The 18627-nt window shown below is 40.0% G+C and overlaps 2 protein-coding genes and 1 long non-coding RNA gene across 4 annotated transcripts in view; 2 read left to right on the forward strand and 1 right to left on the reverse strand.

Annotated features, from left to right (window-relative positions):
• The first annotated feature begins 262 nt into the window (after positions 1–262).
• On the forward strand, positions 263–6312 carry LOC119656832. Of its 2 annotated transcripts, none has more exons than XR_005250103.1 (3): positions 263–499; positions 5399–5544; positions 5855–6312. It is a non-coding gene; the product is annotated as an uncharacterized LOC119656832 (long non-coding RNA). The 2 variants fall into 2 exon arrangements; XR_005250104.1 differs by lacking the exon at positions 263–499 and adding an exon at positions 4835–4943.
• Positions 3809–15588, reverse strand: LOC119656831 (bifunctional arginine demethylase and lysyl-hydroxylase PSR). The gene is made up of 5 exons (XM_038063480.1): positions 15351–15588; positions 14892–15250; positions 4579–4923; positions 4327–4515; positions 3809–4256 (listed from the first exon to the last, which is right to left on the reverse strand). Exons 1-5 carry the CDS (start codon positions 15421–15423, stop codon positions 3996–3998), a joined length of 1227 nt encoding a protein of 408 aa, XP_037919408.1. The 5' UTR covers positions 15424–15588; the 3' UTR covers positions 3809–3995.
• A 138-nt stretch (positions 15589–15726) lies between these two features.
• The window catches only part of LOC119658172 (zinc finger protein 347-like), a 32983-nt gene continuing 30082 nt past the window's right edge, over positions 15727–18627 (forward strand). Inside the window, exon 1 of the mRNA XM_038065439.1 lies at positions 15727–15890. Within this exon, the coding sequence (XP_037921367.1) occupies positions 15774–15890 (117 nt within the window). The 5' untranslated portion in view covers positions 15727–15773. The remainder of the gene's footprint in view (positions 15891–18627) is intronic.

The raw sequence follows: 18627 nt of genomic DNA on the forward strand, positions 1-18627 counted from the left end.
TACATTATGAAAATCATAAAATTAAATGCCACTAAGAGTGGACATACCTCCGGCTTAAATTTATTTTTTATGAATAGCATTAATAATTAGCCCTTGCAACACAAATAGTGCCTTCTACAGTTCTCAAAACGAATTCAATCAAATTATTTACATTCAAAAGTAACTAAAACGAAAAGCGCCGCTATATTGCAAATGACTGTAATCTGTCATCAGAGCAAACCTTGCCGACGTGGAGTGAACTGTGCCGACCTGAAGTCTTCATTGTACATTCAAGCTGCGTGCGGTCCTCAACTTCTCTTGTCTTTTAACTCCTTTTTAAAGTTTTGTGTAAAACACAACTTTACTAAAGCCGATTTATTATCCGAATATCTGTCACATGCAACTCATTCGAAAACGGTTATATCGGTTATAAATACAAAATGCCGAATCTATGCAAACGTCTGAACGATTTTGCAATAATAAGAATCCTTCATGTAGGGTACAATATTAGAAAGCTATGGTAGGTCAAAGTTGTTTTTTAAATTTACCTTAATACCTGATATGTAGTGAGCGTCAAAATAAAGTGCATAGCATACTTTAAACATTTATCTGCTTTATTTCAATACTTTGCGAAGTAATTTTGAAAAACGCTGTTTTTTGTAAAACGATATAGACCCCTTTAAGGGGATCATCCAGTGTGAAGGCCCTTTTTTTCAATATTTTGGGATCTTTTTTTTTAAGAATTGGATAAAGACACAAATGCTAATTTTTTACCGTATGTTTATTAATGTTTAAGCATACGTAACAATGTTTTCAATCTTCAATTCAACAAAAACAAAATATTCCCCATATTCATAGCGTCAAAAAAAAATGTACAGTCAAAAAATAAATAAATATAAAACTAAAGAATGCAGCCGTCAATATTTTATCTATTTTCCTTCCGCCTTAAGAGCAGCTTCTCTCCTCGGCATTGATTCCACTAACTTTGCTTTCACTCCTTGTGAAATGTTTGGCCATTCATCCAGTAAAGCAGAGAGAGTACGCTAATGATGCTCCTTTCTTGAATTTTCCTGTCGAGATGTTCACACAAATGCTTCGATTCAATTTCAGTTTATTGCATTGCAAGTATTTTTTTAATGCTGAGGTAGCTTGTCCATTATGTTCTCAATAAATGCCGATTTACTGACTCCACTTGCTGCCATACACCTCCACACCATCACCGAACCCCCCATCTGGCTTTACTGTAGACGCTATACTTTTATCCAAATATTCTTAATTTGGTGAGTGTTTTCTTGGTAAATACTTCAAATTTGTTCTCGTCTTTAAACATCTATCAAATGATTTTGATACTTTTACCTACTTTCGTTGAAAGAATTGTAGCATTTAAAAACGCAACAGAGAATTTGGTAAGAACTGGCTAGTATGCAATTGAACCTTTCCTTTTTGTTCAAAGGCTAAAAGCCAAGTAACCTTCAGAATATTTTCTATATTAATTAGCTCATTGAAAAGAGCCGATTATGAATTGATAAACACCTTTTGTCCTGTTAATTTGTCTTCTGATCTGACTTCGACATAATCTCAGAAGTGGCCTAAAAAGATTTGGTACTCTCTTTAGTGAGAATTTCACGCACTTACCGACTTTCGTGGTTGACATTTTCCAAGGCACAGGTCATAGTCGTTGCTCTCATGTAAGGCCTTTTAGATTGAATCAGGATATACTCACGACCATTTTAAAGGCAAATAGGGTGCTTTGGGAGTTAGTAGAATCCACTCAATCATAAGTTTAATTAGAATTTCTTCAACGCGTGGATCAGGGAAGCAGAACTTGCCACAATTAATAATGGTTTCGCTACCGTCGTCGTTCTTGTAATGTCCTTGTAAAGTTAACGGTAGGTTTCTTTCCCATTCGCCATAATGAGCAGCTCAATAGGTAGAGGGAGTACTTTACCACCGTTCTCAATCGTATAACATCCGATGAAGTGCCGTCTTTTGTGGATAATAGGGCAAGTCACCGTCAAATACGAATAGAGGATGCTCCTTTAAATAAAAGCGAAATATAATCTGCCATCAACGCGCTCAAGCGGAGCAAAGTAGCACGGTTTGTTTCTCTGCAGAACTATTCCTTGCAGAGCTCACAGTTTTTGGGAATCTGAGATAGTTCATAGAGACTAGAATAAGGAGGTGATCGTTAAAATCTCAAAGAAGGGTATCAGTTGAGTGTAGTGATTGAAGAGTGCTCCTTGCCGTCTCACAGATAATAGCTAAAATAATCGTGTAAACAAAGTACACTCACCCGAAAATCTAATCGACAAGAGTAGGCCGGTTTACATTCTATCACCGATAATTTTCTTTTTTATCGGTGATGTTCTTCATGCCGCCTTGGATGGAAGTAGTGGAGAGATTCAATGGGCCATGTCATCTTCCCTCAAACGCGTCGAACATTGATGACATCTGCTGCTTTCTCACCGAGTCATGCACTTTAGTCAAATAGATCTTGGTTAGGTATGCAGCTAGGTTCGAGCTGATTTTAAATATAATACCAACAAAACTTGCGAGGCCATCGCACTCTTCCTATTTGCTTTAATGGGCAGAATATAGAAGGTATCGAATAGTTTTTATATCTAGAAAGCATTTTGTTGACAGTGACCCCGAACGCGATGCATTAACGCTGTTAACTCCGCCTTGTCTTATGCAAAATCTGGAGATACAGATAACTCAACGCCAACATCAAATGGGATTGTTCTGTACCAATGTTCTCTTTATGGGAGTAATAAATGGAAACGGGCTATACCATAAATTCACTACCCCAGCATAGGAGACTAATGAGTCGGTCAAAAGTGGTTAGAAAGAATGTAGGCTTCTCGGAAACTTCTGGTGGTTGCTGGAGTGCATTGCCTGACATTGAGCCGGTGGTTTATCACAACAATATATCTACAATGTTTTGTCTGCTTGTTATAAGTGACCAAGAGGACTAAAAATATGTGAGCTAATGGAACGTTATCCTCTTTTCGGAAGAGGGCAGGCTTATCCATTTCGAATTCTAGCTATCGTAAACCGGCGACCTCCCAAAAATTGAATACCAACCGCTTTGGCGATCCGATTATCGTTCAGCAATGGGAAATATTTCTCGCTGTGCGGACGATAGAAATCTTGAACAACCTGCCTGGTTGTGCAATATACACACATTGCAACAAGAGCTGAGAATAAGCAGCAAAACTGGGCGGAAACACTTGCGAGGTTTAAGATAGCTTTAGTTCAAAATAAATGAGTAATTCCAAATAAAAAATCTAGATGTGGATATCTGTCCATTTCGTTGCAATAAGCTCGATTCACTATGTGGCTCTTTTAATTGAGAGAAGTATCTGAGCAAAGGGTCAGTACATAATCATATGGCTTTGGGTATTGTCAACGACCAAGATTCTTTTGCTTACAGAAGATTATAACAAACACAATTTTAGAACACATTTTATACATTTCAAGTTTATTCAGTTTTGAAGGCACAAATACGTGATCATGAAACTCTCACTTCTCGTGAAAGAGACTATGAAATGGAAATTAAGGGAAGCAACACAAACAAACAATGAAAATGGTGATGATCAGTAAAACGAAAGATGAAAAAAAATCCCTCAAACAAGTAGAAATTATAAATTGGCACACATTTCAAGGTGAAAATTAGAAAACGCGTGTCCACCAGTCGATCTGTAGCTTCCCCATATATGTTCAGAGCAATTCACTATTCTATTTAGTCTTTCAGATTTCGTATACGTAATTCTTGAAAATCGCCGTTGGAAACGACTCAATCAAAAATTAACTAAATAAAAAAAATATATATATAGAAACGTGGTGTAAAATAAAGCTTATATTTAACATGAAACGGAAACATTTTTCTACATAAATAATGGAAAATAATTATAATAATAAAGACATGTTCGAATTTAAAAGTTTTGAACAATACAGAGGTATTGGTTTAGTTATTACTTTTGGCCTATTTCCTCCACACTCGCACATCGCGAATATTAGGACATCACACTCCTGCCGCTGCTGCCAGCTCCACCATTACCCCTGTCATGCGGCCCAGCCATACGTTTTCGCTTCTTCTTTTTCGCACTTAAACTTTCTTGGCCGCTATCAGTATTCGAACAACTGTCTTCACTATCACTCGAACCGGATGACGATGATGACGACGAACTTGAATTGCTTGAGCTGTCTGACGCCACACCAGTACTTTCTTCAATATTAATACTTTCAGCTAATTTCGCTAATTCAGGCTCCTTTTCCTGCAAATAAACAAAGTCATTTTTGCAATTTAAGCGAAGGGTAAACTTTTTGAGGAAATGGTAGGCTCACCCGAAGTATTCGTAAAAATTTTCGTGACAGTTTTGGTCGTCCACGAACTGTTTTGTGCCACACGATTGGGAAGTTCGTTTTACTGCAGAAGTTTTGTGTTACTGCAATGGTATCATCTAAGTTCAGCACTACATGCCACCAGCCCCCGGGTACAAACACCGTCTCACCGGGTTTTTGTAGAATTTCCAACTAAAACGTTACATTTCAAACTAGAAATTGAAGATCACCTCAAATGAGTATCTAATGACTTACCGGTCTACAATCTTCTGGCCAATTTGGTAATTTAGTTTTTGGGTAAATGACATTAAACCATGTTATAGCTTCGTCGCGTTGTTTACCCCCTAAACCACCAGTAACTTTAATGAGTTCCTTTGGTGTGTGCGTGGGAAAGAGACACCAACGCTTGTGACCGACTATTAATGTATTCCAGGCACTTGTACCGAGAGGATCAATATGGATTCCGGTACCGGAACGTGCTGGTCCCATTACAAACCATCTATACGGTGGACGACGATCTTCACCTGCATATTTGAATAAGTCATCTTGAAAATAGACTGGCACGCTGTAGTCATCCAAAAGCTTTTTACGTCTGTGATGCTGTTGAGGGAGAAATAATTGTAAGTTTTGATTCAACAAACAAGTTTAGGCATAATTATATTACGAAAACGCGCTACTGTTAACAACTTCCTTATTATTAATTCATATTCACACGAATGCTTAGTTACTCATTATATACTTCATCTTCTTAGCAAATACCCGAAAAATTTGAGTTAGTTCTACCGCCGAGATTTTTTAATGGAAAATTCCCAAAGATATACGATGCGAATTAAATCATTCAAAATGACTTCGAAGGTACATTTCGTTAATTTTACGGTCAATAACCACGTTGTCGTACTCAGAGTATAATTTAGTTAGTTCTTGGGTCACAACCTAAGAATTTCAGTAGCAACTCAACAATCAGAACATGATTGATACAAATCGGGAAGCGGTTTTGCGTTTTTCTTAGTTTAGGAACCGATTCACACATAACTAAAAATTAAAAATATTTCTTTATATATTTCCAAACTCCAAGGTACAAAATTTCCATAACGATGAGTAGTTTAACAGGTTTAACCAAGGGTTTCAACCATATAACAAAGAAGGCAGGATTCACCGTAAGCAGAAGCAAAAAGAAGCTTTAGACACCACAGATGATTGCAATCGACGATTCAGGGTGTGGTAAGTTGATAGACCTCTCTTATGAACGTTTAATCCCAAATTTTGTAGTGTTCAAAATTTTCAAGTGTTTTTCCCGCAGCTTACATTTTCAAAGTCAGTGTCTCTCATAACTTCAAAACTAATGCCATTTCTGTACATAATTTACGAGGTAACGACAGAGTTTTTTTTCCAATTTGTTAATATTTTTCATTTTTTCGCAAAAAAAAAAACATGTTTTTTCCTCCAAAAGTGAACAATTGAAATTTCGGAAAAGCTCCCCAACGTTACCTGGGCAAAGCGATTATCTAACGATATAATTTTTTGATTTCAGATGATCCAACGCCGAGTTATGAGGGGTATCGTAATTCAACTTTTCCGCAACGCTCCAGAGTTATTGCTGCCATTGCCGTATTTTTTAATATGAAAATTTAACAGAATATTGTTCAAATGTCACTATAATGTACCATTGGTTTTTAAAAATAAATTGAAATTATTTCATAAAAAAGTGCCTACTTCCCCCTTAAAAACACAGGGCACAGAAGAGCAGAGGAGGAATGCAAGTTTTCGGTAACGAAGGTGGTGGTGGTGGGTGCATCATGCCCGCTTTAGGGGATACTGGCCACCATATATTTGTTACTTTACACCAGTTTTCTAAAAAAAATAAATAATATATCCAGACCTCCCCATGCATAGGGAGCCCCCTTAAATAAACTCAACCCAAAATCATGCCACTCACTGCATGGTAAAGGGATTCACAGACCACAGATTAAATTGCTAAATTGCGTGACAATAGATTCGCCGCAAAATGCATATATATAGTCTGAGGGCATCGCCGCATCGGCCCCAAACAGTGTCAAACAAATTACGCGACATATACCGCGGATATTTGGCGAGTTTTAAGGGAATAATCCCGTGTGTGGGATCCGCGGAGTCGGTTTTTTTTTGCGATTAATTGTATCTAGATAAAGTGTAGAATGTATGGGTAAAGTGAGTTTTTGATATTCGGAGTCATTCGGAAATTATAGTGTTAAACACGTGATAAGTCAGCCAGATTTATGTCGATCGCCGTAATAAAGCTCGTATTTATCGGTCCAAATGACGTTCGAATGACTTAGCTAAAAGAATTGAAGCCAAGCCTGTACATGTGTTTCGTGAAGACACCTAAGGCTTATGAACTAGTTATAGCATATTAATGGCCAGTTAAGGTTTTATGGCTAAAAATCGAATTCTACTTTTTTAATGCGTTTCTCTCGAAACTGCATGTTGAAAATCGGTTGCCACCATAGCCCAAAATCTATCCAACGGAATTCTTTGAAATTTTCACAACTTATTCAGAACATATTTCTACAGTCCGCAAACTAGGATAATTGCGATTTATTCACAATTTTTTTTACTCATTGAAGAAGCCACGAAAAAACACCAAAAAAAAAACCACAAAAAAAGTTTTACACGGCACCAAAAATTTAGCTTTTAATAATCCTAGTTTGCGGACTATAGTTAAGTCTGTATGTTAAAATGCCGATTACATTTTTCTTTAAGGTGATCGCAGCGCCGTCTAGCGTGGCAGCAGAAAACCATCTTTTTTGGAGATGGGTGTATTATTGCTCTGTATTCAATAACGAACTATGCGATCGGGCTGGAAAAATTACTATGCACGCTCAAGATATTAATAAATCTATGGTGAAAAATTCGTATTTGTATCTTTATCTAGTTCTTCACGAAAAATTGCTAAAAAAAGCCAAAAAAAAAAACGACCTTCACACGGAATGATCCCCTTAAACATGCATGAAATCTTTTGTGCAACATGCTGTGATGTGTATAGACGTGCTGCGCTTCGCTGTGTGATATTTCTCAGTTGATGGCCCTTTGAATTATATTTTTTCCTAGTTTTTGGGCCGGATACCAGATTCCGTGAAGTAGCAACCAATCTTTGTTTAGGAGATATTGCTTCTCTTAATTGTGTGTCATATTTATATATATGCGCAGATATTATTTCAAGTTTTTGGGTCCATTCTCAAATAATTTTTGCTATCAAGAAGGGAAGATAACTGTAGTTCTTGAATTAGACTGTCGCGTCGCCCATTCCCTTAGTCATTTTTTTACCCAAATTCTGTTTTCTGGTAACATCATCATCTGCTAGAGCTCACGCGATAATGATAAAGTTGCACTCCACAAATCCTTAAAAGAAACGACAAATATGTCGAAACAAAATGGAGAACCAGCGTCTAAAAATGAAGAAATCAGCGAACAAGCTTTTTTTGTTTTGGATTGCTATGGGATAACTCATGTTGAGTAAATACCACCCTGCGCTACAATTACGGCGAAAACTTATGGAGAACTACTGAAAGTCCTGAGAAAAAAATTAAAGACCATCGACCAGGATTGTTGTCGAAAGGTATACTGCTGGTGCAGGACAACGCACGGCAACCGTTGCTCGGGAAGTAACAGACCTTCTCACTTGCTTGGAACGTTCGGACAGATTATCTCTCTCGACTTGAATCGTATACAGAATAAGCATCCAGGATAAAGGAAAGGAGAATGAATATGAGCATCGTTGATTGCATGATTGTCATGTAGCCATTAAGAAAAAGTGTATAGTATTAGAATCAAACTACATTAAGACGTCCTCAATTTGCAGAAAAAAAGAAACGGAAGTAGATGTGATTTCGAGATGCAAAACCTAAGATGCAGGGGAGTAACGCATCAGTGCACACAGATCGACATGCAAAGCAAGCTTATTCATCATCATCATTATCATCAACGGCGTAACAACCGGTATCCCGTCTAGGCCTGCCTTAATAAGGAACTCCAGACGGTAAGCGCTTCGACCCTACGGTGAGACGTTTCGAGTGGAACAGTTTTGGTAAGCTGAAATAGCTGTTATCGGTTCTGATTTTCGACCCTAGATAGGAGAAATTATCAACAGTCTCAAAGTTGTAGTCTCCTATCTTTATTCTTCCCGTTTGATCAGTGCGATTCGATATTGGCTGGTTTTCGGTGCTGACGTTGCCACCATATATTTTGTCTTGCCTTCATTGATGTGCAGCCCAAGATCTCGCGCCGTCTGCTCGATCTGGATGAAGGCAGTTTGTACGTCTCGGGTTGGGTGGACTTTAAGAGGATCGTACCTCTTGTATTTACCTCAGCATCACGGATCACTTTCTCGAGGGCCAGGTTAAAGAGGACGCATGATAGAGCATCCCTTGTCGTAGACCGTTGTTGATGTCTCACCCTGCTGCTTTTATCTGGCCTCGCACATTGGTCAGGATCAGCCTAGTCAGTCTTATAAGTTTCGTCGGGATACCGAATTCTCTCATGGCCGTTACAGTTTTACCCTGGCTATGCTATCAAAGGCGCCTTTAAAGTCGATGAATAGATGGTGCAACTGTTGTCCATATTCCAACAGTTTTTCTATCGCTTGTCGCAGAGAGAAAATCTGATCTGTTGCTGATTTGCCTGGAGTGAAGCCTCTTTGGTATGGGCCAATAATGTTCTGGGCGTATGGGGTTATCCGGCCTAACAAGATAGCGGAAAATATCTTATAGAGCAAGCTTATTGCTAATAATAATCCACTTCTACGTTGGTCTGCATGGCCGTCTGATTAAAATTCCATTGAAAGGGTTAATCAGCAATTTCTGCTCCTAAAGTGCCAAATGAAAGTGGTGGTCGCTGTTTTGGATCATCAGTATCCAATAGCTCCCACAATATCGCAACGTCCTCTTTGAATATGTTTCACAAGGAGAAACGGACGCAAAGAGACGAGTCAATTTCCCCGACTTCAATGAGGGCCTCCAAGATGCCGAAACCCATAACTTTAGTCCCTGCTACACATACATATCTTCAAAAAATCTTCTCCGGTGGTAGTAGACATTTCGCTCAGACTCAGGAAAAGTCTAGACAATCGTCATTTTTTGAAGCCATTAAGAACCTAAGAGGTTTACCAAGGTTTGGGGTCAACCTTGATACCCCCCATGTATACCAACGTTTTCGTGGCACACGGAAAATTGAAGGAGACTTCTTCCATACCACAGAATTTAGTTCCGCTTGGGAATAGTAAAGAGGATACCTACTTTCTTTACGAAGGAAGGATCCTCGAAGGGATAACGTCCCCAATCAAAGTGGTGGAAGTACAAAGCAACCGGAGAAGAAATGTAACTATGTGAGAAGTCCAAAGGAATTCAGCCATCCATTATGATGCACTTGTTTCCAATTTAGACACAACCTTTCCATCACGTACTGAAAAGAAAACTTTACCAATCAGAAAGAAAATTGTAAGGGTCTAGATGAAACATCATTCCACCTTGCGAACCACACGCTCAAATTTCCCAAGAGCAGTGCCTTTTACCTTCAATAGCGGTATCACTCTCTTTAAACATCCGAGCAATCATATAATATCTGGCTATCAAATGTTGCTAAACCATATGCTAAAAGCGTTCAACAACATTGCAAACAAACTCAATGCCAAGGAACTTAAATCTAAGCTACCACAACTTCCGACACTTCCGGTGATCTGGAAATTCTATGCAGTAAATTGTGCGTATCCTTCAAAATAATTTATAAAATCTACGCAAAAACAAAGCGTCTCTTTAATATAATACTAACAACATTAATACCGATATTGTGATATTGGCAAAAATTTCCAACTACGATAAACAGAGCAGCAATTTATCCATTCTTGGTTATAATACCATTGTGAAGCACAGACCAGATCTGTGGGAGATGTCACAATTGGCTTCAGACGCAATACTTCTTTCCAAACAGTTCCAAATCAAATGGATCATTACATAAACGTAGCTTGTACCAACAAGAACCTTCAACCCAGTATGCATCTAATTTTCGCACAAAAATCCATAAGTTACTTCAATTTTTGGAAGGCAGACCGAACGTTGTTCCGCCTGGCGATTTTAATGCAGCGTTCCCAAACATAAGATGATAATATCAATTATCCGAAAGGTCGAGCGCTTGCAGAACTCCTTTCTTGAATAGATTTTTAAGTCATAAATAATAGCAAACCTATCACCATCTCATCAACAACACACGCATTCACCCCTTGGTCCCGGCTCTAACGATAATTATTAATCCCAGTTTAGGATGGATATGAGACACGGTAATGGTTAATATCAACAGTAGTCATCATAGCCTAAACCCAATCTCAATCACTACTATTACCCCAGTCTACTAAAGTTCAATTTACAAACTGTAACACTTCCCAACCAAATCAACCAAATCACCTCACGCCTACAGTACAAAATACGGAATGTGATTTTTCGCACTAAAACTAACTATATAAAGCCAAAAGGTTGGCGGAATCCTTCTTTAAAATCATTTTTCAATGAAAAGCAGCTTTGGCTTATCTAAAAGAAACTTCAGAGGAACGAGAACAAAAAGTTCGTGAAGCGAAACCACAGCGATGGAACTCTAAAATTGAAGAAAAAGCCGTTCTTAGAATCTTTCAGATTTCTGGACGCGAGCTTTGTCGTGGAAAAATGATTTCCAGTTTTTGTGTGATAGATAACTTTCAACTACGGGGATTGCCGAATAATAAGGCCAAGAAAACTGATATAACATTACCTGTACGTGGCCGCATACAATATTGCTAAGATGTGGAAGAAATGACGTACACGACAGCAGTTAAAACATAGGATATAGAAACACACACAGAGAATATAACGGTGACTAAGGCGATTTTTTGGGAAACATGGATTCAAAACCATTGTAACGCTAAGAAAATATTAACTTTCACTGTATGGTTTCACTCATTTCAAGGTAAAATTAAGTTGATCTATTTACTGTACATTCATCAATCGAGAAGGTGGAAAACTCGTTACCTACGGTCAGTTGAGTTAGCTATTATATATTCGCCCGATCTCAATTCAATCGAACGCTTATAATTTAAACAGATAATCGGAAATTTTGGTGATGAGAAACTCAACTTTGTACTACAGTATTATAGTCGCGATTTTGAAATGGAATATCTATTATTCATAAGAAAGATAACAAATGCATATCATTTAATCATGGCAATCGAAGAATAGTACAGGCCCCAATAGTGCGGAAACGTGGATTGGTATCCTCCTAGAAAACACATGCTGGACTAACACCAAAAGACATTTACCAAACTTTGGGACTGCTTTCTTAACGAAAAGCTGCAGACGAGGAGGGATGAACGCGAGTCTCTCGTGCTTAGAAGCGGAGTAGGTTGCACCAACTGATCCTCTAGGAAAACAATTATCAAGAAGCCATAAAAAGACCTCGGACTCGATGGATTTTATGGCGACGGACTCAACACAAAGTCGGACAAACGATTTCCGCATTTTCTTATTTAACGTGCGCTCCGTTTACAGAACTGGAGCTGCAAAGCAGCTAACCGATATTCTGCCTTAAAATAAGGGTGATGTCGTTCCGTTGCGTGAAATTCAGGGACAGTGACTGGTTTCGTGAAGATGAGCAATTATATCATATATTAAAGGCCATCCAGCAAGCCGGAATAGGTTTCCTAGTCAGTCGAAAAATTAAACCCATTGCTATGGATTTTGAAAACATAAGCAGCAGTAACTGCAGTTAAAAAAATTTCAGGAGATGGAACATCGGCAAATGATCTTCACAACCAGCTGAAGAACGTTATTATTGATACGGCCACGGACACATTTGGTTCCAGTTAGAACGACTGGTTCGACGATAAATGTATGCTAGCAACGAAACGAAAGAATGCTGCATATCGAGCAAAGCTGTACCCTCAAAGAATGCAGGCATGCACAGAGATCTATCACGAACTTCGTCGAGCAGAGGAATGGCTTCACAGAAAGAAAAGGAAGCCCTAGAGAACCAACAGATCTGTGAACTCGAAAAGTTCAGGGAGCAAATGCATCAACGCCGAAAGTTTTGCCAACAAGTTAGCAGGAGAGATACTCATCGATGCTCATCCTTTCGAGACAAAGAGGGAGATATGATTTTCGAAAGTATGGGATTATAGGAGCGATGATACTTTGATGAACTGTTCAACAACTAAAATATCGGCGAGTTGGATGTCCCGTCAACTGAGACAACGGACAGTCCGTGCAATTTACCGGCCTAAGAGTCATAATTCGACACGTGCCGACCGAATTACAGCAGCAGTCCCATATACAAAAAGAAGGATATCACGCAATGCAGCAATTATAGAGGTATCACATTGCTAAGTACCATCTATAAGATACTGTTCGCTATCTTGCTAGGTCAAATAGCATATCAAAGAGGCTACACAGTACACACAGGTCACATAAAAGCAGCAGGATGTCCCGAGACCATTCAACATCCACAACAACGGTCTAAGATAAGGGGATGTCTTATCGTGCCTTCTTTTTAACCTAGCCCTGAAAAAAATGGTTCGTGATGCTGATGTAAATGCAAGAGACACCATCATCTGCAAGTCCATCCAACTACTGGCATAGGCTGACGATATCGATATCATAGGAAGAACGGCAAAGATGTACGAACACCTTTATCTAGAACAAGTAGCGATTGGCACGAGATCTTACGTTGCATCTTAATGAATGCAAGACGAAGTACATTGTGGCATTGCAGGCGTCAAAAACGAAAGGAACAACAATAAGCAGCACTGTTAACTGAGAACGATAAAGATAAGAGAATATAACTTCGAAACAGTTGATAATTTCTCCTGCCTACGGTCGAAATTCACACCTGATAATAGCTACGACGGCGAAATCCGCGCACGCTTGTTGGCAGCTAACAGAGCCTATTTCAGCTTACAAAAACCGCTCCGCTGGAAACGTCCATCATAGTGTTAGAACTTACTATTCAAGCATATGATCTTGCCAGTTCTACTTGGAGGCTTTGTGTTCTTAGCAAGGAAAATTGCGAACTCTTAAAGGTCATACGCACTTGCGGTTAACCACTTAGGCGGCTAGACGCACGGCCAGATGCTTTTTGATCTTAATAAATAACCGCGTATAGTTGAATGCACTACACCACAACAAAATTTCAAACGCGACGATTGAATGGAAAGCTGCGGCCCGACTTGCGATTAGCCGCCATATTAACTATACGCACTAGGCGTTTGTAATGCGCGATTAATCGCCAATTATAGTGTAAATGTGAACTTCACAGGTATGAATTTTGACACAGAGAAATTTATAGTCCCAGTCATTTCAATTGCTTCTCGCGACTAGTCGGGGCACCTAATCTTAAAAAGTAACGGCCCCTCAAGGTGGGATTTTTCGATATCATCATAGCAACGCTTGAATTTTCAACCATACCCCGGGAAGAAGAGAGGATATGAAGAGGGCAACCCTTTTAATCCCTTTGAAGAATTTTAGTGGTTATCTCCCTTCAAAAGTAATGACACCTCAAAGTGGGGGTTGGATTTAATTTCTATCGCCCGCAAAGCTAAAGGAGGGAATGGAGGAAGAAGCGAGAGATCCTTTGTCTCTTGTTGGGAAATCGGGGCGATCAGTCCTCTTAAAAAGTCATGAAGTCTAATCCAGATAGCCCACGTAAAACAAGCTGTTTTTTCACAGTAAGCATTTGAGCATTGATATGGTGATGATATATACTGATGGGAGTCCACTACATTTGTTAACCGATTGTGCAATGTTCAGCAATCTAACCACCCTATTACGCGAACGAACAAACGCGAGTCATTTTAACCGCGTCGCGCGGAACCCTAGTGGATCTGGCGGTTCGCCGCGGTAGTCAAATGCCAACGCGGTTAACCGTGGGTGCCTATGAGCCCTCAGCTGTGTTCGAGAATTCGAAGCCCTTACATGAACACATAGGATTTCGTAACCTATATAACGACGAAATTCATAAACGATACCACGGCCTGGTTATGGATGTGAGGATGATCTAGACCGGAATGTCTACAGGAGAAAAAAGACGTAGCAGACCCTGGCTCAGATGGAGCGATGGCGTAGTCCCGGATGCCAGGCAGAATTCAGGAATATCGAATTGATAGACCTCCGTGCAAAATCGAGATCTCCTTATTACGGTAGGCCTAGACAGGATATCGGTTGTTACGCTTTTGATGATGACGGTTTAACTAATGATCGCATTTACATTGAAATTAACTCGACTTCTTTTCCAGGAAAATTGGTTCTGCATTGTAATACGAATCGAAACTAGTTCTATATTTTAAGCTTTGCAGTTAGCGTTATTCAATTTAAAAAAAAAACCTTTTTGACCCGCTTCCTCTGAATTTTATACAGCAGCCAAAATTTAGGAGCCATTTCAAATTGGTTTTTTCATTTTTGAAATTGTCGGATTTTTGACACTTTGTGTTCCCCAATTTGTTGTTAGAATTTTTCCTAAACAATTTGGCGCTGACGCGTTTTTCCACATCAACAACTGAATCTAACCCGATACTGACTCACCTCTCCGAAGCTGCTATCGAAAATATACAACGGGCTATCGTCTTTCGTGGTTTTCATGTACTCCACGTAATACTTCATTTTCATCTTCACGCTGTAGCCTTCGTTATCCTCGCCGCATTTAAATTTCTGGTTACGATACTTTTTCGCCAACTTATCCAGCGTCCACTTGTGCCGCGCGTTCCAATTGTCCGCTACGCCTTCGATAACAACAGGTTTGTACGGTCTCTCATATTGCTCAATAAATTCCGCGCAGCTCACTGTATTCACATGGATCCTGCCCACATTGTCGGTGAACTTCTTGAATTCGTCGAACCTATTCGCGTAGCCTTGTGCCGTCCATGACCCTTTCTCGTTCAACTCTATAGCAGATAGACACGGACATTGAGGCATCAAATCATATTGCTCTGCATCGAGGTTATGTGCCAAGGACTTTTCCTTGTTCCTGATCATTCGCCTTACCTGGTCGGGCTTTCCGTTTCACTTCTCGAAGGCGCTTCCGCGATCTATGTGGCAGTTTGAATTCTTCCGACATTATTGTATAAAACGCTACTAACTATAAACTAGGTATTGAAAACTATTGTTCCAAAAACAGGATGAAAGGGTTTAGATCTCGATATCCAACCGAAATCCCCGACAATCTACTGTCAAATGATGCAGCCAAGATGCTGCTTTTGTGTGTGCGTGCAAAATTGCAAATGAGAAATGGCCGGTGTGGTATGGCAATGCCACAAAACGACATTTGAAATGGAATTGGACTAGAATTTAATTTTGGTCCGCTGATGCGGCGAAATCGAGTGGAGTTGCCTAGCAAACAGCGCCAATTGCTTCACGAAGATGATATGTGGTTGTCAAATCGTGAACGGGTGCTAGGAGCGGAGAGAAATGTTTTTGAAGTTTGCATCCAGTATCTGTCGGGTTTGTTTAGGTCCTGATGCGAAAATCGGATTGTTTGGCGAAGACGGAAATGACCACAAATTTAAAAGTACCACAAATTTACAGGTAACGGTAGCATTCTAGCAACTAAGATTGTTTAGCAAGCTGCCTTTGGCACGCTCGCCGTGCCAGGTACTTGACAGTTTGTTTTTGTTTATAGAACTTTGTGCAAACTCGAGGATGGCTTGCATATTTAATTACATATGGGGATTACGAAGTGTTTTTAACATATTCGAATCGCTATGATTGAAGTCTGTACTGCTTCTTTCTATTCTTTCGTACGATTTCGTGTCCTGCGAAATCAATTCGGAGATAAAGTTCCCATGATTTTCTATTTTGTAGGAGATTGGATCTTACATACTTCCTGATAAGGACATCGAGAGTCCTTAAAACAATCGTTTTACTGGGGATGAACTGGAATCCCAGCGAAATGATTCACCAATATGCATCCTTTATTCTCATGTGGTGCGATACTACGGTACATGGTATAGTAAGCCCATCGGAAATGAGCTCCAATCCAATGTTGGATTTACACTAGCATCAATCACAAGCGACACTTATGATCTGCAAACTGGTTTAACATGGGATCGAGACTATGATTTTACAAATCAGCGGATTTTGGTGCAGAGAGCAGGGTATGGATCTGGTGGCCCCAAACCCGTGTTTCGGCAGGGAGACAAACGCAACATTCCCCAAGGCTCGTAAGCCTAGTGAATGTTAAAGGGGACGCGGCTAGTGTTCGCTAAAGCAATAGACCTGCTGCAATTATTTTCAAATTTAGGGAAATGTCTGTATTTTCCTCAGATAAAAGGCAAGCAAAAGTATATGGGATTTTCAAGCATTATTCAGAGTTTGAGTCAGACAAATGCCTGGGTTAAAAAAAAGTATTTATCACCGGATAGACCTGCCTGTGTTAAGTAAACATTTGTATTTGTGTTACCCAGTTGTCCGCGTCTCTCTCTCTGAACATGTCCACGGCCAACGCATCGTCCATACCGGTTCTCTGAGGGGTCACTTTCAATTTATGCATACATGCAGCCGGCTAAGGAACTCCAGACACCTTGGTTATGCGCCGAGTTCCACCAATTCGATATCCGTAAAAGCTGTCTGACGTCCTGGCCTACGCCATCGCTCAATCTGCCTTCTTTTTCAACCATACATATTGCCCTTATAGACTTTCCTCGTACATTGCCAGCCTAGTCAGTTTTATCAATTTCGTCGGGATACCGAATTCTCTCATGGCCGTGTACAGCTTTACCCTGGTTATGCTGCCATAGCAGTTTTCCCATCGCTTGTCGCAGAGAGAAAATATGATCTATTTATTTATTTAATTTAACGGACAGCAAACAGAGTAAACTCCAATTAATTATTGTCCTCAGGAGGAGGAGAAAGCAATAATCTTATTCTATGCTACTTTAAGTAGAGAAGTTAGAAGGACCAAGCTATTGTGCTTTGTAATTTCGGGAAAGTCTAGGAATCGGGGAATGAAAACAGACTTCGAGCTCTGCGAAAGGCACGTTGAAAATGTCTGCGCTACGTGTGTTATAAGACGCAGGACGGCAGGTGATGTTGTTAGCGGCGGAGCAGTCCATCAGACCCGAGGAGAGTTTAAAAAATGTGCGTAGATCCAGATAGGATCTACGCTGTTGTAGGAAGGGAAGGTTTACAAAGCGGAGGCGGGAGGGGTAGTCCATACGAGGGAAGCTTTTCTTAAAGAAGAGGGAACGGGTGAATTTACGTTGCACATTTTCGACGGCAAGACAATTACAATTACGGGACGGTGACCAGATCACGGAGCTGTACTCGAGGGAATTGAGGAGAGCTAAAGAGGGTTGGATGGAGTTAAAATTAGAGGAGAAGCGAAGTATAAAGCCTGAAAATTTTGCTGCTCGATTGGTGACTTCGAGGCAATGGGTTTCAAAGCGGAACTTATTGTCGAAAGTGACTCCGAGGTCTTGAGCGGAATATAAACAAGATAAGGAATGTCCGTCAAGAGAGTAGGAGAAAGAAGTGGTTGAGAATTTTAATGAGTAGCACATAGAGTGACACTTTCTGACGTTTAGCGCTAGGCTAGATTGAAGGGAAACACAGTCCATAGGCAACGATATAGCGGAAAACAGCTTAAGGTCGTCTGCATAGAGCAAACAGAGATAAGTAAAGAGAGGGGGAAGGTTGTTAATAATAAATAAAAATAACAAAGGGCCTAGAATAGATCTCTGTGGGAAGCCAGAAGAGGGGGAGAAGGAGCGGGAAGTACAGCCGTCAAAGAGACGCGGCAGGATCGGTTGAGGGTGTGGCAAAGAACGCTTAAAGACGAAAGTTTGGATAGAAGTATCTGGTGATTTACAGTGTCGAAGGCTTTAGCGAAATCAGTGTAAATGGTATGTACTTCTTGCGGTGAATTTAGACATTTGACGACAGAGTTGATAAAGCCAAGCAGGTTGGAGGTAGTGGACCTAAGCTTAACGAAACCGTGTTGCTCTTTCACTATGTGATGGCGGAAAACCAGTCGCTGACATATCTTTCCAGGATTTTGGAACCGGAGAGGAGGAGGGAAATGAGACAGTAATTCTCGGCAAGCGTACGATCGCCTCCTTTGTGTATGGGGATGATGAGAGTCTCTTTCCACAAGCCGGGAAAATGATTCTCTTCGAAGCTTTTCTTGAAAATAAAAGAGAGAGGGGAAGAGAGATGGTCTTACCAGTTTTGACCAAAAAGAGGTTTGGAAGACCATCGACAGTTTCGACATTGGCATCAAGTTTGCCAATGAGGTACTCGACAAGGATAGGAGTAAGACTATCCA

Source organism: Hermetia illucens, chromosome 5, assembly GCF_905115235.1.
Source record: "Hermetia illucens chromosome 5, iHerIll2.2.curated.20191125, whole genome shotgun sequence".
Lineage (NCBI taxonomy): Eukaryota > Metazoa > Arthropoda > Insecta > Diptera > Stratiomyidae > Hermetia > Hermetia illucens.